At 45.2% G+C, this 24,652-nt stretch overlaps 1 protein-coding gene across 19 annotated transcripts in view; it reads left to right on the plus strand.

Annotated features, from left to right (window-relative positions):
- The window catches only part of Pcbp3 (poly(rC) binding protein 3), a 322,999-nt gene that overhangs the window by 230,651 nt on the left and 67,696 nt on the right, over positions 1–24,652 (plus strand). For 14 of the 19 annotated variants that reach the window (XM_029567084.1, XM_017799974.2, XM_008840443.2 and 11 more), the window contains one exon: positions 8,849–8,980. The exons of 2 other annotated variants lie outside the window; for them this stretch is intronic. In XM_029567084.1, the coding sequence (XP_029422944.1) occupies positions 8,971–8,980 (10 nt within the window). In that variant the 5' untranslated portion in view covers positions 8,849–8,970. Of the gene's footprint in view, positions 1–8,848; positions 8,981–14,042; positions 14,137–24,652 lie in introns of all 19 variants that reach the window. 3 more of the 19 variants (XM_029567086.1, XM_029567088.1, XM_008840447.2) reach the window with 2 other exon arrangements.

Here is a 24,652-nt window from a genome sequence, read left to right on the forward strand (position 1 = left end):
AAGATCTTTTTTAAACGATGGAACCTCATTTAATTTTATGTTTTATAGTTTATAATGAGTAAAAGATTATATAAGCATAATAATTCATCTGTAAACCTAGAAATGTATAGCCAATTTTGAAAGAGATGTACCCTAGCTCAGAAAAATGTTATTGAATAGGTTAATGCTGTTGTAATGAAATGCTTCTTTTAATTAAAAAAAGAAGAATTAGATGTAAATAAATGTTCTAATGTCAAAGAAAAAAAGAAAAAAAAGAATATCTTACTATCAGGTATGGTGGCCCATGCCTTTAGTTCCAGCACTCAGAAAACAGAGGCAGGTAGATCTCTGAATTTGAAGCCAGCTTGGTACACATAGCAAGTTCCAGGCAAGCCAGGGCCACACAGTGAGATGGTGTCTCAAAATTTGACTGCCTCACCTCCTGGCTTAGCAGTGATCATCCCACCCCTACTTTTACCTGTAATGTCCCTTCTCATCAACCCATCTGCGTTGCTTCCATACTTCAGCTTGTCTCTGGACTTCTTGCGGTGTTTTTTTAAATCATCTGTGTTGGAAATATCAGGTAGTTTTGCAGACGTGTGGTAAGAAGCCAGTCCACTTGAGGCTACATGTCCCTTTTTAGGTCACTGTGCCTTTTCACTGAAAACTTGTGTGCAGGGAGAATGAAATTCCAGTAGTAATTGTTGGTTTGCTGTCTACTGATGACTCTCTGGGAAGCCCCAGTGCCCTGGGCCTCTGCTGTGTGGAGTTCACACACCTGCCCTAGAAATGACATTCTGCAGAATATGAGATGGTGTTCCAGAGCACTTCAGGAATGTTGTCAAAGTGGAACCCTGTTTCACCAGGCTGTGGCAACTGGCGACAACTTCAGCTATCACCTGACTACCTTGGAGCAGCCCAGTGCCCTGTTCTCATCTTTGAGCCTTTGTACATGTCTCCCTAGTGCTTCAAGAGATGGCTTCTCTCAAGTCTTGGGAGGCTGCAGCTCCAGGCACTGTCCTGAGTCCTGAGCAATGGGAGGCCACCTTCTTCATGACAGCATCTGTGCAGATATACCAAGGCAACCTGGATCTGCAGGCCTGAGCCCCATGGATAGTGACTCTTCAAGGAGACCCCATTTCTATGAGGAGTTTTGGCACCCTTCTCTGTACATAAGACTCTTCTGAGCCAAGAGCCCCCATGTAGAAATTGTTTGAATACACAGCTTAACAGAGGCCTTTAATGGCTCCAAGCAGCATGAGGGTGTTGTATGTAAAAAGAAAACTTCAGCACTAAGGACAGCAGGTTTACTGATAAGGAGAAGTAGAGATTGAGGTTTGTATACTATGGTGATGCTAGGGAAGCTGCACCACGAGGGAACTCTGTGTGTGTGTGTGTGTGTGTGTGTGTGCACATATGAGTGTCTGTCTATGTATTCTCAAACCAACCTGGGAAAGAGTTTTAGGGAGACAGTCATGAGCTAGTCTCTGAGCAGTCTCCTGGGTTAGAGGGAGATGGGAGCAGAACACCCTAGGACAATCAGGGGCTTGCTCACTTTGTCCCTGCCCCAGTGTGAAATAGGAGAAACTCTTCTGTACTGAAAGACCTATTCTTTGTCATTTATGCATGCTATACTCTTAATGAGAAATGATAGCCATCAGTAGTTGGGCATGTGGCAAAATAATAACATTTATAAGCTAACATAATCCTGAACATATTTCACAGCTAGGCTAACCCCAATAGGAGAGGATTCAGAAGAATTCACCATCTGTTTTGTCCCTCTTGTGTACAAATGAGCAACTCGCTTTCTTTTCCTCCTCTCCTGGCTCACACAACTCACCTGCTTAGCAGCAGCCCCTCCACACTGCCCCAGTGGGGGCTCCCCTACTCAGTCTCTGTGCAACAACAAGCTATTAATTTAGTCTGCATCTCTGGAATCCATTCTTCCCTCCCTCCTGTATTGTCACTCACAACTGGCCTCATGGAAAGGTCTGAGGGTTTCCGTGCAGCCAGGCTGCCCAGAGAACTTGTCCCTGGCTCACTGAGGCTCTTGGCCATGTCTGAGGTTTGCCAGGTTGTGTCAGATCTTACACATTCCTCCAGAGATCCCAGATCTTACATGTTCTGTGTCACTGCTTAGAGACCCAGCCTTATACTCCTTGCCCCTCTGCTGTGATCCCAGTGTTCCTAGGGTCCTTCCTGGGCACTATGGTCTTTTGGAGTGGTGGCAGCAGGAGTATATGTCCACTGATGCTATTTGGCATCACACATTGGGTTATAGTATCTGTGTCATAGTACCTGAGTACTTGTGGGATCTGATACCTGTTTTTGGTTGTTGTTTTTTTTCCCTTGTCCTTGAGCCCCACCATGGACCATAATCACATGAATAAATGCTGTGGTGAGGCTTGAGCTCCACTTTCCTAGTCAGGAAGGAGCTGGGCCACCTCCTGCCATCGCTGCTTTCTTCAGACCTGTGGCCTATGAGACTACCTGGTTCCATGAGGTCCAAGTCACCAGCTCCTCTGTAGAGAACAGGGTTCTCTGTGAAGAGCCAAGGGAAAAGTTAGAAATATTTTGAGAGGTTATAAATTCTATTTTAAGAAATTTACTGAAGTATCAAGTCTAACTATTCCAGCTTAAGAAATTAACTCAGGGGCTAGAGAGATGGCTCGGTGGTTAAGAACACTGGTGGTTCTTGCAGAAGACCCGGGCTCAAATCCCAGCACCCACATGGCAGCTAACAATCGTCCTTAACTCCAGTTCCAGGGGAATCCAGTGCCCTCTTCTGACCTGTATGAGCATTGCATGGCATGGATGCACTTACATACCTGCAGGCAATACATTCATACACATAAAATTAAAATAATAAAATACTTTTAAAAAGAAATTCAGGCATGTAGTTGGGAGGATTTTATATGTATATAAACATAAGGTGGAATTGGTTGTTGAAGGTCCTCCTCCAAATGACATAGAAGTAGCAGAGCTTTCTAAAGAACATCACAGTTTTTGTTTTGTTTTGTTTTGTTTTTTTCCCCTAAGTGCTTTGTTACACGGGTTTCAAAGCACTGTGCTAAAGGGAAGCTAGCTCTAAAGGGAAGCTAGCTTTGGGAAATCTGCTTTGTGTTTTGCAACCATACTGTGTTTCAAAGTGAGCCGTGATTCTGGGATTCTCAGGCCATTGAGCACATCTGGGAGCAGGAAAAGGAACTAATATGGCCAAATTGATAACAAAAACAGCCATTCAGATAGTTTCTAGTAAGTGGAGACAAAGGGCCAGGCTATGGCTGGGCAGACAGCCATTCCCACTACACAGGAGCCTTGAAGAATGATACCAGGTGACAAAGAAGTGAATTGCATTTTCATTTGCTAGTGCACAACATTTTTCTTTAATAGCCATATCAGTTTTGTGACTTTCTTGTTAAATACTGGTGTTAAATTTAAAGCTAGAAGAAATTAGGTCTTTCCATGGAGAAGCAAACGTGCCAAGCTGAGGGCCACTGTAATGGCTGCAATAGTCAGACCTTAGAGCTCAGAAGAATTGCAAATGGCCACTTGTCCATGCCGAGCTTAGACTCTGGCTTCTGGCTCTGACCTTCTGCTAAGTGGCTAGGTAGGCTGGAGGGAGCAAGGGCTTTCCACCAGAGGGTACTCCTCCTTCACCAGGATTCCACACTTAGCTTACCCCAGAAGCCAGCCAGAGCTTACAGGGTCTGGACATATAGCCATGTGCTAGAGCAGTAAGCACACATTTCTCTGAGTGGGATGGTCTACCCTCAGGCGGTCTCACCATTCTCTCCAGCAGGCCTACAAGGGCTATGCCACCTCCTCGTCTCACATGTAGGAGATTGAGGCAGTTCTAAATATTAGGCCGTAAAAGGCTATACTGTAGAACATGACACCACAGTTGTGTTCCTTCCTCTCCACACAGATTCATAGGAAGAGGTTTGCCTCTAAGTTTATAAATTTTGTTACTCAGAGACTTCCTTTGATCAGTTTTTATTATCTTTTTATTTAGGACCCTAGAGGTTTGTGGCACCAGCCCTAGACCTTTTTCCTGAAGAGATCCACACATTAGTTTCTTGGGAGCCCAATAGACAGAGAAGCCCCTGGTTCCGCTTTCCACAGCCTTTATTCTTCTTTACTTGTTTTAGATAACATGTTGTCACTTTCAGATGATCCCTTGTCAAGACATGGTGACTGCCTTGGCACCTGAAAGGTGGGAGAAAGAAAGAAGCCCTGCGAAGGGCAGCTGTGTCTTGTCTCAGTCCTTATGGCACAGGCTGTGTATTCACTGAGAGCCTGGGTGACAGAGCGTGCTGCCTTTGCACCCCCACACATGTGTGGGAGCGTGGGTATTACCTGTGTGCTCATGTGTGATATTTGTGGATGACAGCAGTGCTGACTTCCTGGATTTTTATTCTCTTACTCAGCTTCACAGATCCTGGAGTTTTTGGTAACACTGGAGAAATGAGTCTACACCACTTCCTTAGTAATCCTTTCCCTAGATGATCCTCACATGTAAATTGCAAATGAATGTCCTTTGATTAAGGTTCACTTATTTCTGGTCTTAGCACTTTGTGATTAGAGAACACGCCCCTCTGCCATTTCTGTTTCATAAAATGTACTGAGATTTTTCGTTGTCGCCTAAAATAGGCTGGGTTTTGAGTGGACATTTCAAGTGTGGTAAGATCTGTTCACTGTACTGGTGGGTAGAGTTTGCTGTGTTGTCCCTGGCATCCACTCTGGGCCACAGCACTCTCATTTGCTTGTTATTGATTCCTGGTTATGGTAGTAGCCTGGGGCAATGGGTGATATATTGATACTTGCTGTGACCCCCGTTTTAACTTCTTTTCTCAGCAACTGCAGTTCTGCTTCATAAAGCTGACTTGGAGTTGCCCAGTTCCTGTGCACTCAGCATGCACAACTTTACTGTGAGTTGAGTTCTTCAGTGAGGAAGTGCCTGCTGGACCTCACTTAAGCCTGGAGCCTACACTATGGCCCTGTCTCTGACCTGGGCCTCAGCCTAGTGGGGTTTTGCCTACTCCTCCTAATTAGCTTCCCTTAGTCCTGACAGTCTTCGTGTCTCCTGTATAGAGCCAAGCTGCCGCTGACTCAGCCTGGAACTTTGACTAGGTGGTGAGGCCCATTTACATCTCTTCCTGTGCTGATGTAATTGAGGGGCTATCTCCCAGCCCTGAGGACTCATCCTGTACTCAGGGTGCACACTATGTCCTTTTCATTGAGTATCTTTTTTTAAATATTTTTTATTATTTTTATTTTTTGTGTATGAGTGTATTGCCTGCATGTATGTGAGTGTACCTGTGTCGTACAGTGCCCCAGAAGTCAGAAGAGAGCTTCAGATTCCCTGGATCTGGAGTTAAGGACGGTTCATAGCTGCCATGTGGGTTCTGGGAATCGAACCTGGGTCCTCTGCAAGAGCAGTCAATGCTCTTAACTGCTGAGCCATCTCTCCAGCCCCCCATTGAGTATCTTTTAAGAAGTGGTTTGCTGTTTGTATTTTCTCCTCTTTTTAGAAACGTTTTGGCTGTTAAGGTTTGTGTGTTTGTTCTCTTGGTTACTTTTCATTTGCCCCTGAGCATGTCTCAGAAATGGATTCTAGGGCTCTATATTATTAGTTCCTTTTCTGTTGTTGTGACAAGACATCATGGCCAAGGGAGCTTATAGAAGAAAGAGTTTATTTGGCTTACAGTTCAGAGAGTTTAGAGTCCATAATGCTGGGGAAGGCATGGAGGAAGAGATGACCAGAGCAGAAAGCCAAGTGATCACATCTTCAAGCCGGCACTGGAAGCAGGGCAAAACTGGAAATCCAGGAAGGCTTAAGAACTCACAAAGCCCGCCCCCAGTTATGTGCTTCCTCCAGCATGGCCACACCTCCTAAAGGTTCCATGACCCTCCCCAAACAGTACCACAAACTGGGGCCCAAGTGTCCAAATACTTGGAACCTATGGAGGACATTTTCATTCAAACCACCAGAGGCCCCCATGTGGGCACCAAAGTTCTCAGATGTGAAAGTGGCATAGTGTCTGCATATCACCACCACATCCACCATATATGTTAAATCATCGCTGAATTACTTACAATGCCCAGTACACTATAAATAGGTATACCATATTATTTAGGGAATGGTCATGAGAAAAAATATGCATTTTCAGTACACACACACAGTTTTTCTCCTGAGTATTTTCAATTCATGATTGGTGGATCTACAGATTGTGAACCTACAGATTTGGCAGACCAGCTGTGTTACCTTTCTTGGTGTCTTAATCCCTATGATTATTCCTTTAACCTTTCCACATGCTCTGCCAGCTTTAGGTAGTGTTCTTACCTCCACCTGTTTGTGTACCAAAGTCTGTTCTCTTACTCTGCCTTGCCTTTTCTCTGATTCTTCAGTCTCCTGCTTGTTTATCACATTTGCCTCAGAGTACAACCCCCTCTAATCGTGTCCATATTTCTCCTCCATTCTTGTCTTTTGGTGTTTATTTCTGGCTGTGCTATCTCACTCTGTCTGTTGACTTGAGCTTGTCCTGAGGACTTCTCATGAAGCATGGGCAAACACAGTGCTGGTGACTACTTGGATGTTAGAAGCTCTGATTTTGAAGGCCCATTGGACTGGCAGAAAGCCCTATGGTTAGTTTGTTTCTGCTGGGGTCTGGGAAGGCACTGCCTCATGCTGTCTATGCTATGAAAAGAGTCTGATGCTTCACGCCTGTGCAGAGTGAACTGTTCCTTTTGCCTGGAGTCCCAGGGAATCTTTTCCCTGTCTCAGTGTTGCCATCCTGGGTTAGTGTGCTGAGGTGCATGAAGAGCACTTTCAACTTGTCTTTCACCTAATAACATTCATGTTTTTTTAATTTTTATTTTATATGTATATTACCTGCATATGTGTAAGTGCACCCATGTCACGTAATGCCTGTGGCAGTTACAAGAGGGTGTCAGATCCCCTGGAACTGGAACTGGAGTTACAGACAGTTGTAAGCAGCCATGTGGGTACTGGGAACCCAACCTGGGTCCTCTGCAAGTGCAGCAAGTACTCCTAACTGCTGAACCATCTCTCCAGCCCAACATTCATATTTTTAAGATGTATTTTTAATTATGTGTATGTGTTTGTGACTGTATGAATGTCTGCCACATGTGGGCAGAGGCCAGAAGAGGGTGTTGGACCCCCTGGAGCTGGAATTAGAAGTAGTTATGAGCTACCTGATACAGGTACCAGAAACCAAACTTGGGTCCTCTGGAAGAGCAGCAATCACTCTTGAACCCCGCTGAGCCTGCTCTTCTACAACATTCATAGTTTTGATTTTCTTTCTGAGGAACTCCACTTTATTTATTGCTTGTTCTCTGTGTTGCTTAGTTTTTCTTTGGTCATTTCACCTTGCTTCGTCTCATTTTCTCTAAATGCTTCGCATCTTCCCTGGGACACTCGATTGGGCTGATTCTCCTTTGTCCCTTGCTTCAGGTGTTGTTCCTAGGCTGATTTTGCCATTTAATATCCTTCAGAATCTATTCTTATCGCACAACCTCATGTGCATACATGTGGAGGGCAGAGATTGACATTAGATATCTTTCTCAATTGCTCTCCACCTGATTTTTTGAGAAAGGGTTTCTCATTGAACCTAGAGTTTACCAATTTTGCTAGACTAGCTAGCTGGCCAACAAGCCTCAGAAATCCTCCTGTCTCTGCCTCCCCAGCTCCAGGATTATGGGTACATGACATGGTGCCTTGCTTTTTATGTGGGTGCTTGGGGTTGAACTCATGTCTTCATGCTTGTGAAGCAAGTACTTTACCAAATGAGCCATCTCCTTAGCCCCTTGTTTAAGTATTAAAGTATTAATTAAAGTATTAAGCATTTAAGTATTAACTCATGTACTGTGGGTGTATCCCAGTGACCTTGGTATATCCCACACATTGACTTCAGGACCCATCTCCACACTGGCTCTCAGAGCTCTGTGCTGCATTTGTGCAGCAGACTTCCCAGGTATAAGCCCTGGAAGGGATGGGGTAGATTCTTGGTTGGCATGGAATCTCTTAGCACTGGTGTTTTCTCCCACTTTGCTTGGAACTTTATGCTATGGATGAATAACAGCTGCTGAAGACAACCTCCGATGGCTGACATGTCCAGCTCTGGGAGAAGCAAAGGCACAGCCTAGGTTGTGATTATGTTTGATGCATTAGTCTCACATTTCCAAGTATTACATACTGTGGTAAGGGAGCCTTTTAAAATGTCTCCAGTTATTTATGAGGCCATGAATATGTACCCATAGAATATAGTAACAGACATCCAGGAGGATATTGGTGTGAAGTGAATGCTTGTAACTAAGAATCAATCTCTAGTGTTGGTACCAAACCTGAATTTAGAAAGTAAAAAGTGAAAAACATAGGCTGAGGTGATTGTGAGGCCCACTGAGAGAAGACTCAGATGATGCAGAACCTGGCTCCAGGAGCCAGATTGCAAGCTGAAGTTGAAGAGATTAGATGAGATTGTATTCACTGACCATGAACCTAGAAAACCAGCACTATACTTAAATTACTGTGCAATTTAATAACTCTTATTTAAAATTTATATGATAAATATTATAAGATTAATTTTTATGGCTCCCCCAAAACTCTCCTCTGGGGTGCCCATTATGAAGTCATACCTTCCTAGTGCAACCTTACCTTCTTTGGGCTGGTCGGTAGCATCCCCAAGGTCAGCTCTGCTGGCACACATCTCCTGCCCTCATAGACCTTAGACTTAAACATTGCAGAAGTGTTTACTTCACTGTTGAATGTGAGTAGACTTCCAAGGCCCCGGCCTAAGGACAAGGCCTTGGAGCTGGGTGATCACATGCCCCTATGTTTCTGTTTCAGGTAGGTGGGCTCCAGATACTCCAACCCTGCCAGAGAGCCCCAGTTCTGGTGATGGTGCTCTGAACCACAGTGCACCTCAGTATTCACATCTATGGACCTGCTTTGAACCATAGAGCTTGCCTATGGGGGAAGGTGAGTTATCCTAAAGTCCCTTCTACCTGCTTGTTTGTTTGCCAAGGACAGTGGTAGCAAAGCCAGGCTCATTTTTAAGTGACACACATGTTGGAAGTGCTACTGCCTTGTGTTCTACCCTGCTCCATTCTGCCAGGGACCCTGAGGTTCTGCCGTGCATACTTTATAGAGAAGTGAGGACTTCTGGCAGCTGTGAGCCTGTTGCATTTGGATACCCACAGGGGCACTCTACCCCAGAGAGTCTGCCTACACAGGCATGCACCTCTCTCCTGGACTTGGGCTGGAGAACCAGAAATCAAGAGTGAAATACAGAGTTAGGGAATGGAAAACAGAAGGCTGTGCTAGAGCACTCACAGAAGCCATGAGTATGTACCCACTGATGGATGCATGGGGTGCTTTTTTATTCTTAAGTATTTGCTGTTTTCTGATACTGTGGTAAGTAGAATTATTTAATTTCTCTTTCAATTGTTCATTGTTGGCCACAATTCTTTCTGATTATATGGATAGTAGAAAGGACAGGTGCCATCTGACTGGGCACATGGTGGGTAGAGGGAGCTTTCTAGCCTTCACTAGAGCCTTGGATGAATTCAAAGTTTTGAAAGCAAATGACAGCAGGAGAGGAAGGAAGCAACCAGGGCACAAAGGTTACCTTCTCTTTTCCTTCAAAGCCTTCTTCCCAGGTTCATTGCAGTCCAGACCTGCATGTTGGCCCTGAAGCCTGATGGAAGCTCCTCAAGAAGGGTTAGAAAAGGCCTTCACAGTAGGAAAGGGTCTCAGTGCTCAGACAGTAAGGACAAAGTGTTTACGCAGGCCTTGTATAACCCCACTCAAGCAGTAGTGGAGTCACGGGTCAGTCGGCTTGGAAAATCACTCTGCTGCCCACTGCACTCTTCCACTCACCCCTTCCTGAGCCACTTCAGCTCTTCCTCAGCCCTGACCTTCACCCCACTTTGGAGAACCTTGTCAGTCCCCAGGGAGCCTCACAGATTTGGTTTTTCTGGGCCAGGCAGAAGAGCTATGAGTTGTTGGTCAAAGCAGGAGAGGATTCAGAGTGAGCTACATTGGACAGGGCTCCAGGCATGCCTTTGCATCAAGAGGGGACATCCTACCCCATGTGTCCTAGTTTGTTTCTTCATTGCTGTGACAAAACACTCTGACCAATACCTACTTGGGGAGGAAAGGGTTTATTTGACTTACATTTCCCGGGTCATAGTTCATCCGGGAGCCCAAGGTAGGAACTCAGGCAGGAACCTGGAGTCAGGAGCTGGAGCACAGGCCATGGAGGAACACTGTTTACTGGCTTGCTCTCCTGGCCCCTACTCAGCCTGCTTTTTTATGCAACAGAGGCCCACCTGCCCAGGGGTGGCACCACCCACAGTGGGCTGGGCTCTCCCACATCACTCAAGAATCAAGAAGATGCCCCATGGACATGGCCACAGGCCAGTCCAATGAAAGCAATTCCCCAGTTGATGCTCCCTCAACTCAGGTGTGTCAAGTTGACACTAAAGCTATCCAGCACAATGTCATGACTGTCTGAGGACTCTATTTCTATTTACCCTAGATAGAGAGGGCAATGGTAGACCAAAGGAATGATTCTATTCAAATCTAGCTGGATGAACCAATGAGTTTATTGGGGTTACTTAAAGTAGCATAGGTGAGGGGTTACTTACAGGAATATGGACAAATTATAGTAGACAACTATATCACTGAAGACTCGCCTCCACCTCCCATCCCCCCCCCTCCCACCCACCCCAGCAATTGTTAACCACTTATGTATCCTTGAGGAGAAAAGGGGCCTGGTAAGCCTTGTGAACCTGGTAAGCCCTCCCCTCTTTCCAGGAGGTTAGGTTAAAGGGTTCAAGTTTGTGGATCTTATAAAGGCCCCATGGGGTTAGTAACAGCTACTCTGATTTCAAGATGCCGAAGGCCATGTCATGCCTGGAGGACAGAGTTCTATAAAGTCTCCTCTGTTGGATCAGTGTCCTGGGTTGGCTAGCCTTCCCATTGCTGTTTGCCTCAATTCCCAGGTTAAGTGGCAATCTGACTCCCCACCTCTGCCCAGAAGAGGTTGATTCTAGTGGGTGATGCCTCACTATACTGAAGAGACCTCAAGGCAGCAGCTGTTGATGTGACTGACAAGCTCCTAAAGCACCTGGTTCCTCTAGCCATATTCCTGAACTGCCCAAAGTATGGTTCTAGGCCTCTCTGTGCCCTCTGTGAGGGCCCATGGCCTTTTCCAGGAAGAGTAGGCACCCAGAGGTATGTGCCCTCTCTCCCTCACTCTCTTATCTCAGCTCATCTGTGACTCATCCTACACATTATTTGTGTCTCCCCTGCCTCCTGGATGAAACGTCCTCCCTTCCTCTGGACTGTTACTTCTTGGCCTTCTTGTGAGTGCCCCAGCCTTGGCTCCTCACTTCAGCCCAAATGACTAGGCTGTATGCACACTTTATTCCCATCTTTCCCCTCCTTGACAGCCTGGCTCCTGATGCCAAAACACTTTGCTCCTGCCTCATCGGCTTCTGTTCTATGTCCATCAGATGTGAAGGCCACTGCTCTGGAGTTTATAGCTGCTTGTACCCACCTGTCATTCTTCTCTCATTGTTTTAGTTTGGCTTCTCTTGCTGTGCTGAAACATTAATCACAAACAACTTGAAAAGGAAAAAGTTTATTTGGCTTACACTGCCACATCACAGTCTGTCATCCAGAGAAGTCAGGGCAGAAACTCAAGCAGGAACCTGGAATCAGGAGCTGAAGCAGAGACCATGGAGGAGTGCTGCTTACTGGCTTGCTGCTCGTGGCTTTCTCAGTTATCCTCCTTATACATCTGAGACCCACCTGCCCAGGACGTCACCACATACAATAGACTGGGCACTCCTGCAGCAATTAATACCACAGGCCAATCCTATGGAGGAAGTTCCTCAACAGGTTCCCTCTTCCAAGGTATCTATAGTTTGTGTCAAGTTGACAGATGCTAACCATCTCACCCATCAACAACCAAATTCTTGATGTCTATTCTTACCCTCTACCAAACTGTTTTGCCAGAGTCACCACATACCTGTTTATGCCACATTCAAGATCAGTGTCCAGTGCTCCCTGGGCACCAAGTGGGAAGGCTCTTGACCCTTGATGTGTCTGATCTGCTAAACGAGTTTTGTGACGAATGAACCTGAAGAGTGCTGTGCCAGTGGTCTCCATCTATAGCTGGAGCATCTGAGCCTCTGCCAGAGCAGCTGCACTGATGGATACAGGGAGTCTATTCCAGTGTCCCTACTGCTACTCCTAGTCTCCTGTTCACAAGCACTGGACTCAGTGCTTCTAGACCATCTCCGAGGGCAAAGCTTATCAGCTGGAGAGAAATGAGGGGTTTTTGGCTAGCAACTTGCTATTGTATACCAGCAGCCTTCAAACTTGTGCTTTTAGGATTTTTCATTTATTTTTGTTTTGTTTTCTTTAGTTTTTCTGATACAGTGTCTTATTGTGTGATTCTGCTGGCCTCTAATTTGTGATCCTTCTGCCTTAGCCTTTTGAGTGTTGTGATTACAGGCATGCACACCTGGCATAGCTGGTACGTCTTTTGATCCATAAATTATATTTCTATAAATATATATTTATATGTTTATATAAATCATGAGATCATGAGACAGAAGAAGGGCTATTTCTAGGACTAGGTAAGCTATAATAACCAGCATAAGTCTGCTTGTAGTTCTCAAGGTGCTAGAAGGTCTCTTCAGGTCTGACACGGCTGCATCTGCCTTCAATGTAGAACCTTGACCACTGCATCCCCTAGAGAGGCAAATGCTGGGTCTCCATGTGACAGGAGGACAGGCTGGCTAAAAGGGCCATGCCAGACCCCCTGAGTCCTTTTATGATACATTAGTTAGGTGATAAGGGTGAAGGCCATAGCCTAATCACCTTCCAAAAGCCCCATCACCCAATACTGTTACAGTGAGGATTGATTTTTCAACACTGAAATTTAAAGGAGAATATATGCCTAAAACCATAGCAGTATTATTATGGCATTGTTCAGTGTTTCAACTCAAAATACTTGGCACATTCAACCATTGCAGACACTATAGTCCTGTGCAATAAATGGAGTGCCTGAAATCTTACTCATAAAGTGAAACAGTCAGGAATTTGGTGACTATTACCTAAACCTAAGTGCAGTAACATAGAAAAATACTTGCTATGTAATGCTAAGTGCAAAAAAGGGGAAAAACATGAACAGTTTGGTCCTGTTTTTGTAAAAAGATACAGTGATAGCAATTAGACAACAGGCTGAATACCTCTGACCTTGATAAAATGCTAAGATTAAGATAATATATATCAGAACCAAGTAGAGTGGGATGGCTGTTCTCTCCTGCCTGGTGATAGATATGCCCAACTTGATGGTGGTTAATGTGTATGCTCCCCCTCCATTTAGGTCTCGTTCCTGAGCCTAGGGGTTCCTTGGTTGACCCTGAATCCTGCCTGTGCAGATCATGACAAACACCCTGACCATTCTAAAGGACTCACCATGCTCACTCACTTCTGAGCTTACACATGGACTTGCTTCTTGGGGTTGACAACAATGAATTAAATATGGGGAAGCTAGAATTTCCAGTCTGTGCCGTACCAGGCACCCAGTTCTGGTGAGGAATTGCCTGTGCATTCAATTCCATGAGAACTTGCAAGTGTGTCTCCAGTCAAAACCAGGGATAGCCCCATAGTCAGTAGCTAGGGACCTGCCTGTGCTCAAGCTGTACATGGACAGTCGGCAGCAGCGACAACAGCTCCATATAAAGAGCTGTCTGGATTAATGCTGTTCAAGGACCCCCATTTCAGGCTGAGCTGCTGTGTGTATGTCCTGCAGGCACGCCAGCTTGTTCAGTCCTATTGGGGGCAGGATCCATTGAAATGACAGCCAGGAGTGCTGGGTGCCCCTACAAGGGCATGAGGGGAGCTGAACAAAAAGTAGGTCACATGTGCCTGGGCCATGTCACGCGGTTCCCACCCCAGGCCAATGAAATGGGTGGCCTCTTTCGGTTGTGAACAAAACATCACTCTAATTTTTCTCTGTTAGCATTTCATCTTCTCTAAACGGAGAGAGTAGCCATCTGTCTGGTTCTCACGTCCAACTTGATCCTCCTGACCCTACAGGGCTGCTTTGTTCTAAGGTAAGGGGATTCTACGGGCCTGGGTGAGTGGTCAGCAAAGCAAGGACGGGTGGCCAAGGCTGACCCTGAGTCTGAACTGAGATCCCCAGGTGGTGTGGCGGGGCATGCAGAGTTCATGCATGTGGTGAACTCTCCTTTTCTTCGGGAGAAGGTAATAATGGTATATAGAGTTCCGTTCGGCAATGAGGAGAGTGGAGTTGGGTTATATGTCATCTAGACACTGGGTCCTTTGCTCTCGTGTAGTTATTTTGGAAGGACCAATACCATCCTAATGCTCTTTACTATAAAGGTGACATTACTTGCAGAAAAATAAACATACAGTCGTATGGGTGTTTGTCGGTGAGAGATATTAGATATGGAAAGAATGCAATTCCTGCCCTTGGACATGGCGATCATTCTTGGGAACAAGGGCCTATTGCTGTCTGGCTCAACCAGCTCCTTCAGTCCTGCCTTTGTTGGAGACTTAGACCCCTGAAGTGAGTCTGAGAGTTGTTTGCTTCAACAGGCAAGAACACTATGAAACCCAAGTATCAGAAGATCAATACATACATATTAATAAATGGAAAACACACATTTGGGGAACTATTTATGTAGAAAAATAACTAATTCTCTTATTGCTGGGCAGGCCATTGAACATGATCCCTGCATGGTAAATTGTATGTGGAATACATAATAGTTTTTAAATGTTTATAGAACTCATAGTTTTGTAGCTTATAAATAACAAAATTTCACATTTTTGACTGCTTTATAAATGAGCTGAAGTGTGCCCTTGTCTCAGAATCCTTCTGATACGTGTGTTTGTCAAACAAGGGACAGTATGTATATGTTTGCAGGATCTGGCCATGGCTACCATACCCAGACACAGGAAAAAGCTTCTAGAACGTTTGCCAGAACTAGAGTCATAACCAAGTTTAATCTGAGTGTGTTCCACGAGGAAACTTTTTTTTTTGCCTTTCAGACAAAATTTGTGCTTAATCTCAGTCTCCAGGGAACATGGTTTCGTGGTCAGCATTGTAGGAATAAGCACAGGCACTTGGGTTATACAGTGTTGTCCATCTCAGTTGTGTAGTTGTGTGACACAGTGGTTGTTCCCCTGGTAACAAAGAGGGCCGTGAAGACTCCCGGCTCTCTGCCAGCAGCAGCCTCAGAATGACTCCTCTGTGGAATTCTAAAGAGTGTTTCCTTAGCCATTTTCCAGTCTTGAGGAAAGGGAGTTTGGGATTTCTGTTTGTTTGTTTTTATATTTTTCTGTTTGAGACTGAGGCAAAGTAGAGAAATGGAACGCTTGGAACACTGTTCTTATTTGTGCCTGTAAATCTGAATCCTGGGGAAAGCCATACTCACTTTGATGCAGTTTCAGCATCATCTTTGTCTTCCTGCCTCTCCTACCAGACATCCTAGTAACTGGGCTTAACTCATGTATGGCATGTGTTAACAAGGTAGCAGTGTACAGCTATGATGACCATGCTTTGTTCATGTGAAATTATAAACATATGTTCATGTTATGTTCCTGTGAAAACATTTTCCATTATTTCTTAGGGGGGACGGTTGTCCTCTGGAAATGAACCGTGCCCAAAGGGTGTGTTTCATGATTTTTATTTTCCCTTACCAGTTGGAAAAGATATGACACAAGTATAGCTATACTGAAGAAATAAGGGACATGTCCCATGGTACTTTGCAAAAGAGAGTTCTAACACAGGCTTGGGTACCTGTCTGTGTCCTTGTGAGCTCCTCACAGGCAGGGAGGTATATCCACATATACTTGGGATGGCCCTTCTTGTCCACATCACCCTCATCATGTTCATGGTGCTGGGCTGTAGTCCATGTGGGATTGGAAGGGGCCCCTTTGAAGTTGAGTCTGGCAGTGTCTTAAGCAAATCCTCCTCATCCCATATTCTGCATGTGGGAGGTATGTGTCGTGCTCCAGAAGACAACTGGGTCTACTTATAGGCTAGGAACCTTGGTAAAGCATTCTGCTACTAGGCAAAAAAGCCTGGGGAAGATTTGGAGTGGGGAGAACCCCACAGCTAGAGCCATGTGATGAGACTTTTTCTTTTCCCCAATGGAGTGGGCTTCTTCAGAGGCTAGGCATTCAGAAGACCAATAGGCTCCTGTTGGGTGTTGGGCCATCTTTTGAAGAATCACTGGTTGAAGCAGTGCCCACAGGTTCTCCAAATTATCAGAAAAGTAGCTAGTTTCTGTTCTCTGAATCTTGGCTACTCTGCTTGTGAAACAGCATGAGTCTTTGGTGGTCCAGGTGTGAGCCCTGCACACCCACCATCCCTTGAGAACTCTGTGGAGATGTAGATTTCTAGCCATCCTTCTACAGACTAACTGAGTCAGAACCTCTGGGCTGGACTGATAAGACAGGCCTCCCAGGTGGGTATGTGTAATGTCCACTGAGTCTGAGAATCCTTGGTGTGCCTGTGTATAGAAATTTTAGACTCATGTTATACTAATAAAGCTAGACCTGAGTCCCGGGTCTAGGAAAGCAGAGAATGCTGCCAGCGGTCACTAGGTCAGATGTGAGTAGACTACCCTGTGGGACACTTGAGGCTGAGCCATGTTGCTTCAGTTGTGTGCAGCCAGAGCTTTCTATAGGAAAGGATATTGGCTGCCACCTATATCTCTATGGGGTTTATAGGCTTGTGGAGGTCAGGGATGAGAGACCCAGAGAAAATGAACCCACTTGCTGGGGTTTAAGGTGTACATAAGCCAAAGGCTGGTGCTAGGGGAGGAAAGATAGGCAGAAGCTGTAGCTCCTGCTGACTTAGGACACCCATTTGGAAGGGTATACAGGACCCACCCAGTGGGATGGTCTAGAGACATGAAGAGACTGCAGTAACCACATTATGTCTCTAGCCAAATGGTCTGAGGGAAGAAAGGGCCTGCCTGGGCCTGGGGGACAAGCCCTGGAAAAGCCTAGAACTACATGACACAACCTAGATACAAGCTCTGCCTTCCTTCCTGCATGTCACACAGATGGACTTTAAATCCTGCCACCTCCTTTTCCTTTGCACAGACACCCCATGCTAAGCTGCTGGTCACTAAAAACAAGAATGTGAGGACAGAAGGAGTAAGAGCCTAGTCAAGGCCTAGGCTCCTGAGAAACCCTGTTTCAGAGAGCAAGGTAGACTGCCCCTGAGGAACAACATGTCCTCTGGCCTCCACAAATGCACTTACACATGAGTATATATGTGTGTTTATATACACACAAACATACTATCAGGAAGGTAATCACAGTGTCACACATAGGGATAGGTGTGAGTATCTAGGGTTTTTTGCTGTTATCAAAAGGGCATTTAAATCACTAAAAATGAATAAACTAATCAATAAATGCTGTTAGGTCAGTTAGAAGTCTGCTTTTTTAAAAATACTAAATTTATGGGGCTAGAGAGATGACTCAGTGGTTAAGAGCACTGGTTGCTCTTGCAGAGGACCCGGTTCCATTCCCAGCACCTACATGGCAACTAGCAATCATTGTAACTCCAGTTCCAGGGTATCCAATGGCCTCTTCTGGCCTCTGCAGGCATTGCACAATATGGGTACACTTACACACATATAGGCAAAACACTCACACATAAAATACAAATAAATAAAATGAAATAAAAACGCTAAATTTAAAACTTCACCTAGATACAGATGTTTTTGAGATGGAGTAATAAACTAAGTCGTAGATAATATATGTTGATTTATTTTAAAAAATAGTCTCTTTTTAGAACATTCTTGGCCATGCACACCCCCAGAAAGCAGGTGGACACCCAGGAATACTGCCAACTCATCATACAGGTAGCACTTTTCCAGAAAGTAGTAGCAGTGTTGCACCAAGCCATAGAATCATGCAAAATAACAACCAAACAAATAAATGTGCAGTTATTAGAAGTGCAGAATGTACTGAACTGATGGGTATCCCCATGCAGTTGGGCAGGAGTTAGGAAAGAGACCTGCCTGTATACCCTGCAGGCTTGGTGAGTTATGAACCATACTACTTTGTAGAAGATGGCTAGCCATGTCTGCCAGTATTTTTAGTGTAAATACCCTTTGGTCCTGTAGTTCTTGCTACAAGCCAAACCTTCTCTTTGAGTAACTTTGCCACACAGAGATCCATGTCTGGTATTTGCCACATCATGATTTATAGAAGAGAGAAAGGTCCTTGATGCCCACAGACAGGGTATGTGAAACTTTGGGTAAAGATAGCAAGTCCTGATATGGGCCATAGAGACTCAGCCTTCAGACTACATTTCCTGCCCCAAACTAGAAGCAAAAATGCCATCAATAGGAGATATGACATCCACTTGTGCTGGTGTTCATGTTACAGAGCTCTGATCTGCAGTAAGATCTGTGATGCTGACTAGATCCCACACCTGCCACACAGCAGCATGGGTGAATCTCAGTGTCAAAGGCTGGGCACAGAGGAGGCAGAGGGAACACCCACCTCAGTGCTGGGTGAGAGCTCTTCGTGGCTGCCTGGCAGTGATCAAAGGTGCCTTGCTCTGGGTATGATTGTTCTAGGTTGTGGATTAGTATCACATGGTTAAGTGCTGAGTGACAGTTGAGCTGTATACTTCATATTTATGCCATGATTGTGTCTGTTCTTTAAAATCAAGTCCTAGAATACATGGTATGGTGTTCCTGCAAGCCAAGGCTAGGCAATGCCCAGCATCTCCTCTGACATGCAGTGTGTGGCTAGTTGGAGTCCTTGCCAGAGTAGCTCAGCTGGTTTCCCTGCTGTCTTTTAGTCTTTTCTTCTTGTTGGTCCTAGAGAGGGCTCTGTTGCTGTGACAGGCAAATCTTGAGAAGCCCCCTGCACTGGGCAACTAGAAAGATGTGTTTGGGTTTTTTGAGGTAGGAGTGGCATCAACACAACAATGGACCTCATGGTTCCTGATAACCATGCCTCTGATGGGGCAGTTCTTCTGGCCAGTTGCTGGGATTACACTTAACCAGTTAGCCACATCCCCTAGTCTCCAAAGACCCCATCCAGTGACACCTGCAAAAAAAGGTAGAAGGGCCTGTGGCTGAACCAGAGTAGGCACTACAACTTTGGGGATCAAGGACATGGGTTCTCCTTCTGATCAGGCCCAGTAATGTTCTTTTTTAGCAGCTATTACAACCCAGCCCTTGGCAGAATTCAGTAGCTTCAACTTCAAGAACCTAGGTACCCAACCTGGGGATTTTAAACTGATTTTGCCTGTGTGGTACTTATATTGATAAATCTATGTTTGTGGTTTGGCCAGTGAATACAGATTTTTCATCCACCTACCTGTATTTTTCTCCAACACATACACTGAAATAAAAATAAACCAAATGCTTCCAAAATAAATTAAACAGGCAGCAATGAAGCTTTTGGGATTAGGCTATGAGCGGATTGAAACCCTAGGACCTCTCTGAGGCACTGCTGTTCTGGGGATTAAATCTAATCCTGAGCCTCAGTGGTGAAGCAGGGCAGCTCAGTGCAGTCACGTGGCATGGAGGTTATACAAGCCACCTTCGACTAGTCCCCAGATAAGTCTTCCTGGCCTGACCTGACCTGGACACAGCCAGGGCCCCTCAGATGTTCTAGGGTCATCTGGTACAAGTGACTCACTCAGCGTATGTGGGAGGGAGATCCTGCAACCTCTGCCTGCTCTGCCCTCATAGGCACCTCTGGGATAGTGTCATATGTACACAGGAGTACAGATCCTTCACAACCATGAGACCTGTGTATAGAGACTTCATGAGCCAGAGGCTAGTGGGCCTAGGGAGTTTCTTGGCCAAAGCCTCTAACTCTGGTAATGGGCCACAGGTCTTTGTGGATATTTAGGGCCCTAATGGGTCCAGCTCATGTGCTGCTCTTATCTAGGGCTTAACAAAGCTATTTCCAGAATAGTGGTGCCAGGCCCATCTGTCTACTCAAGACATCTTAGCTCTTTAATCTGATTCTTCATAGCTTTTAGTCATATTTTAAGCTTTAAGTTTTTTCTTTTTAGTTTTTAATCTAAGTTATGTTGTTTTGTATTTGTCTAAATTTACTTTTGTTTATATTTTAGTTTCCCAGTGTTTTTATGTTGCATATTTTTCACTTTTTAAATCATTTCTGCATATCACTCTTTTTATTCTCTTTAGATTTTTTACTCACGTGTAATGTGTATATCCATTTATATTCTTGTTTTTACTTTCATTTTTTTTTCCTTTTTTCATTTGGAGAGATTCTTAATGGTTTTACTTACTTTAGTTATGCTTTTGAACTTTTATTATGTTTTATCTGAAGTATAATATTGTTATTTTCGGGGCTACAGTGAGGTATTATTGCCCAGACATTAAGATACACAAATAAGCCAGGCGTGGTGACGCACGCCTTTAATCCCAGCACTCAGGAGGCAGAGGCAGGCGGATCTCTGTGAGTTCAAGGCCAGCCTGGTTACATAGTGAGTTCCAGGACAGCTGGGGCTACAGGAAGACCCTGTCTCAAAAAGTGACCTATCAATCTAATTTAGCTTGTTTTTCTGTCAGGGTTAATCATGATCTATGATTTTGCTTGTGTTGATGAATGAGTCTTCTAAAATCATTCATCAGTACATCCTAGGGGCTTGTCATGCCCACCCTTCTGGGGATGCTGGGAGTTATATTCCTGTCCTACTCCACCTTGGCCTCCATGAAGAACTTCCTGACCTTGACACCTATTGTTCATGCTATCTCCAGCCTCATGGGGAACAGCCCTGATTAGAGTAGCCATGGCCTACTAGAAACCTTGGTCTGCAGTGTTAAGTCCCTTCCCATGCACAGCAGGGCTGACAGGGCTTTAGGTCAGGCCACTGCCAGGTATGTCTGCACCCTGCCACGAGGGCCAGCTGCCTTTGCCCTTGTCCCTATCTATGGACCACATAGGCAGCAGTCTGTCAGCAGTTCTTCTCTCCCCACCATTCTCTCCCATGAACCTAGGCTAACCACAAGCCTTCTTAGGACAGAGAGGTCTGCCCGCTGGCACCTAAGGCACTCTTTACATTCTCTGAAGAAACCTTCTAGGCAGGGGGGTCAGAGAAAACTTCATGGTGCACATCTCTGAGGTAGCAGGGTACCCTGTCCCTGGGCTGACTGGGGCTCCCCGGTACCTTTATGTCTTCTGCACACAGGAGCCCCTCAACTGAGTAGGCCTTCTCAATGGAGGCAGCAGCAGGCCACTACCTGGCAAAATGTCTCCTTCCCAGTTCTTGCTCAGCCCTTGGCGCACAGAGTATGCCAGGGACTTGAGCTACTGGAAGGAGACAAAGCCTCAGAGAGACAACAGCTGAGTTCCTTCTAGTAGCAGTTTTCCAGCTATATGAGAAGAACAGTCCCAGGTTGGGCTTTGGTCTTCTTGCCTAGGATTTAGCAGAGAAAAGATGGTCATCCTTCCATGTGTTCATCTGGCCACTGTTTCCTCCTTAAAGAACAGCCACGCCTCCTGTCACAGGATAGTATTGCCATTGGAAAAGAGAGAGAACCAGAGGCTACCTCGGAACAGCCCTTGTGATACTCTGGGAACAGGGCCTGGGATTCATATTTGGAGATACCATATTCTTAAGGGAGTACACAGCAAGGTACACAGCGAAGGGCAGGAAGAGCATTTGTTCTGTCAGGTAGCAGTGAGACTGCTTGCTTCATGTCACCTCTAACAATTTCCTTACACAACTTGGGATACTGAATGTGTCTTAAAGGAGCTAGGGGTGGGCACTGATAAGGGGTGGGGTTGCTCCTCAGGGGCAAGGTCGGTAGTCTAGTGTGGTGACCCCACAGGCTACCATAGACCCTGCCCACAGTTTTTTCCTCTACTGCTGGTTAGGGTTTGTTTTCTTCTTAAAAACCTCATGTCCTGCCTAGCCTCCTCTGCTTTTCATACCAATGGCATGCTCTCCTTTGTTAAGTGTATTTAAAAAGCTTCCTTGATTCCTACAGTTTAAATTGACCTAAGTTATTGCCTGTGACCCTGTTTTAATAAGAGCTGGAACGTGGAGCTCTTAGACTATACAACTACCATCAGTAAAAGTGATAACATGAAATCAGGTGCTTCCCATGTACTTTAAATCCTATTTAGGTGTCTTACAATACCTGATGCAATATAAATGCTTGTGCGTAGTTGTCATACTGTATTGTTTAGGAAATAATAATAATAATAATAATAATAATGAAATGGGGAAAGCTCTGTCCATATTTAATACAGGTGCAATTCTTTTTTTCCCCAAATATTTTTTATCTATTGATTTGTTGAATCTAAAAGCCACAGATACTAAGTACCAACTGTACTAGTCATACGGACAGCCCCTTCGAGATGTGCCTGTTTGAGAGTCTTGCCACTTTCCCATGAGAAGCATAGAAATATTTCCTACATTGGAAGACTTAGCAATGAAAGGAGAGGCAGATAACTTCTTTTTCTCTCAGGCAACAGTGTCTGTAGACATAGAAAATCTTAATTCTAATGTGGTTCATTATCTCAGTCTTTTTCTTAGCAGTTGATAGCTTTTTAGGTTTAAGGGGTCTCCGTACTCCCTTCCTGGAATTAGTGTCTTGTGCTGTCCTTCAGGGCCTCCTGTTGATGGTTTCCATTTGGACTCACTGGTATTGGTCTGAGGTGGACAGTGTAAGGGAGTGCTCAGGCCTCATGTTCCCACTTGCCCACTCAGCTGGTGAGCACTGCTTACTAAAAGCCCAACCCCTGCTTTGCTATGCCTTTGAGACTGGTTTCTGACTCTTGAATCCCTCCATCTACTGTCTGTTTTCACACCTCGCTTGCCCAGACTGACTTGCTCTGGCTTTATATGTAGATCACTGATAAAAACGAGTCTTCTCACCTTTTTCTTTTTCTGAGGCTGCTCCTGAATTGAGGAATTTTTCACATTTGAAAATAAACTTGTCTGCAGTTTCGAATAATTAATGTCCTAAGCTCTGAGTATTTATGTCTCTCAGATCCTCTCATCTTTAACACCTCTCTATAATGTGTTCTGGTTTTCTACATAAAGCTTTGCATTTTTAGGCTTATTTTTATTGATTTTTTAAAAAGTATTCTTGCAAATGATATCTTTTTAAAAATGTTTTCCAGCATCAGCTAGTATAGAAGCATTAGTCCAGGCGCTCTGCTGAAACCCCTTCTGACTGTCGTCTGTCGGTAGTTTCCCTCATTTGTGCCTCACCTTGTCCTCAATGCTGTTACTCTTCTTTCCTAGTTTCTAGCCATGTCCACCACGGAAGTCGCATCCACTGGAGAGGCCACATGTCTAGGCACATGGTCCTCAAACTAGAAGTTACAGGAAACCTCAAGATGCTTTCAGGGAGCTCTTAGACTACCTCAGTCCACGATAGGGAGCTCTGTTGCTCCCCACCCCCCAAAAGCCCATCCTAAGCAAGTCATCAGCTCAATACTATACTTTCTAGAAAGAAGCCATTCAGCCCTCTAGTTAGAATATCTAAACTGGTTTGGAGATGTCTCAGGAGCCCCTGCTTAGAGCTACATCTAACACTAGCTGACTGCAGGGTCCAGGAATGGTCTTGCCTCTCTGATTGGCTGGCCTCTGTTACGTATGCCTTGATCCATTGCACTGAGGTCATTGTTCCAGTTCATAGCATCACAGTACAGTGAGCTGCATAAGCATGGGGCTCTTTGCTGTTGCATGGTAGATAGGCGTTGTGGGCTTCTGCTACTGCTCTCCAGCGGTATGCCCAACATGCCCACTCCTGCCTTCACCTCCATGGTCTCCAGACATCTACCAGCAGTGGTCAGACTGGTCCTAGCCCACCCAGGGTGAGATAGGAACAAGTTGTTCTAGGTGCTCTCCCTGGACCAGTCCTGGATAAGACTGGATCATCCCAGCCTTTCCTTTGCTTCTAAGGGAACCTATGCCTGTTGGAAAGTCCCTCTACTTTCTCTAGAGAGTTGGGCTTTCACCTTTCACTTCTGGAGCTCTGGCCTGCATGGAACATCTTTAACATATATTTGGGAGGCACATCTAGAATCTAATGTTGACCTTGAACCATGTGCAATATCAGGCTGTCCTAACCCTCAGTCTGATTTCCTCACCAAACTGTGCCCCGAGTTGGAGTGATGACCATGTCCACCACTTGGTTCCTGGTAAGAACTTCAGAGTGATATGGGATGTCCCAGTGTCTCTTTGTTGTGGGCCAATAAAAGGCCCTTCTGTGGTTGAGTTCCTGCTATGACCAGAGGGTCTGCAGGAGATGAAGTGCATGTAGGGAGGCTGCTACGTGGGAAGGCAGGGCAAAGGCAACAGGCAGGTGGCCATGATCTGAGTAGAGGACACGCCTCTGTGTCTGAAATGTCAGAGGACTCAACTCAGCACTTAAAGAGATCCCACCTGTCTCCACATGGACCATGTTATAGATCTTGAAATTGAAATAGGTGTTTTTAAAATTGGGGCTTGTTTTTTTTTTTTTTTTTTTTTTGGTTTTCAAAATTAGCCCAAGAAGTGGACTAAAGTTGACCCTCCTCTTTGTGGCCTGGACGCTGGTTCAAGTCCATCTGGTGGGGTCTTCATGGCCTCCCTGG

This window comes from Nannospalax galili, unplaced genomic scaffold (genome assembly GCF_000622305.1).
Source record: "Nannospalax galili isolate Female #2095 unplaced genomic scaffold, S.galili_v1.0 scaffold619, whole genome shotgun sequence".
Lineage (NCBI taxonomy): Eukaryota > Metazoa > Chordata > Mammalia > Rodentia > Spalacidae > Nannospalax > Nannospalax galili.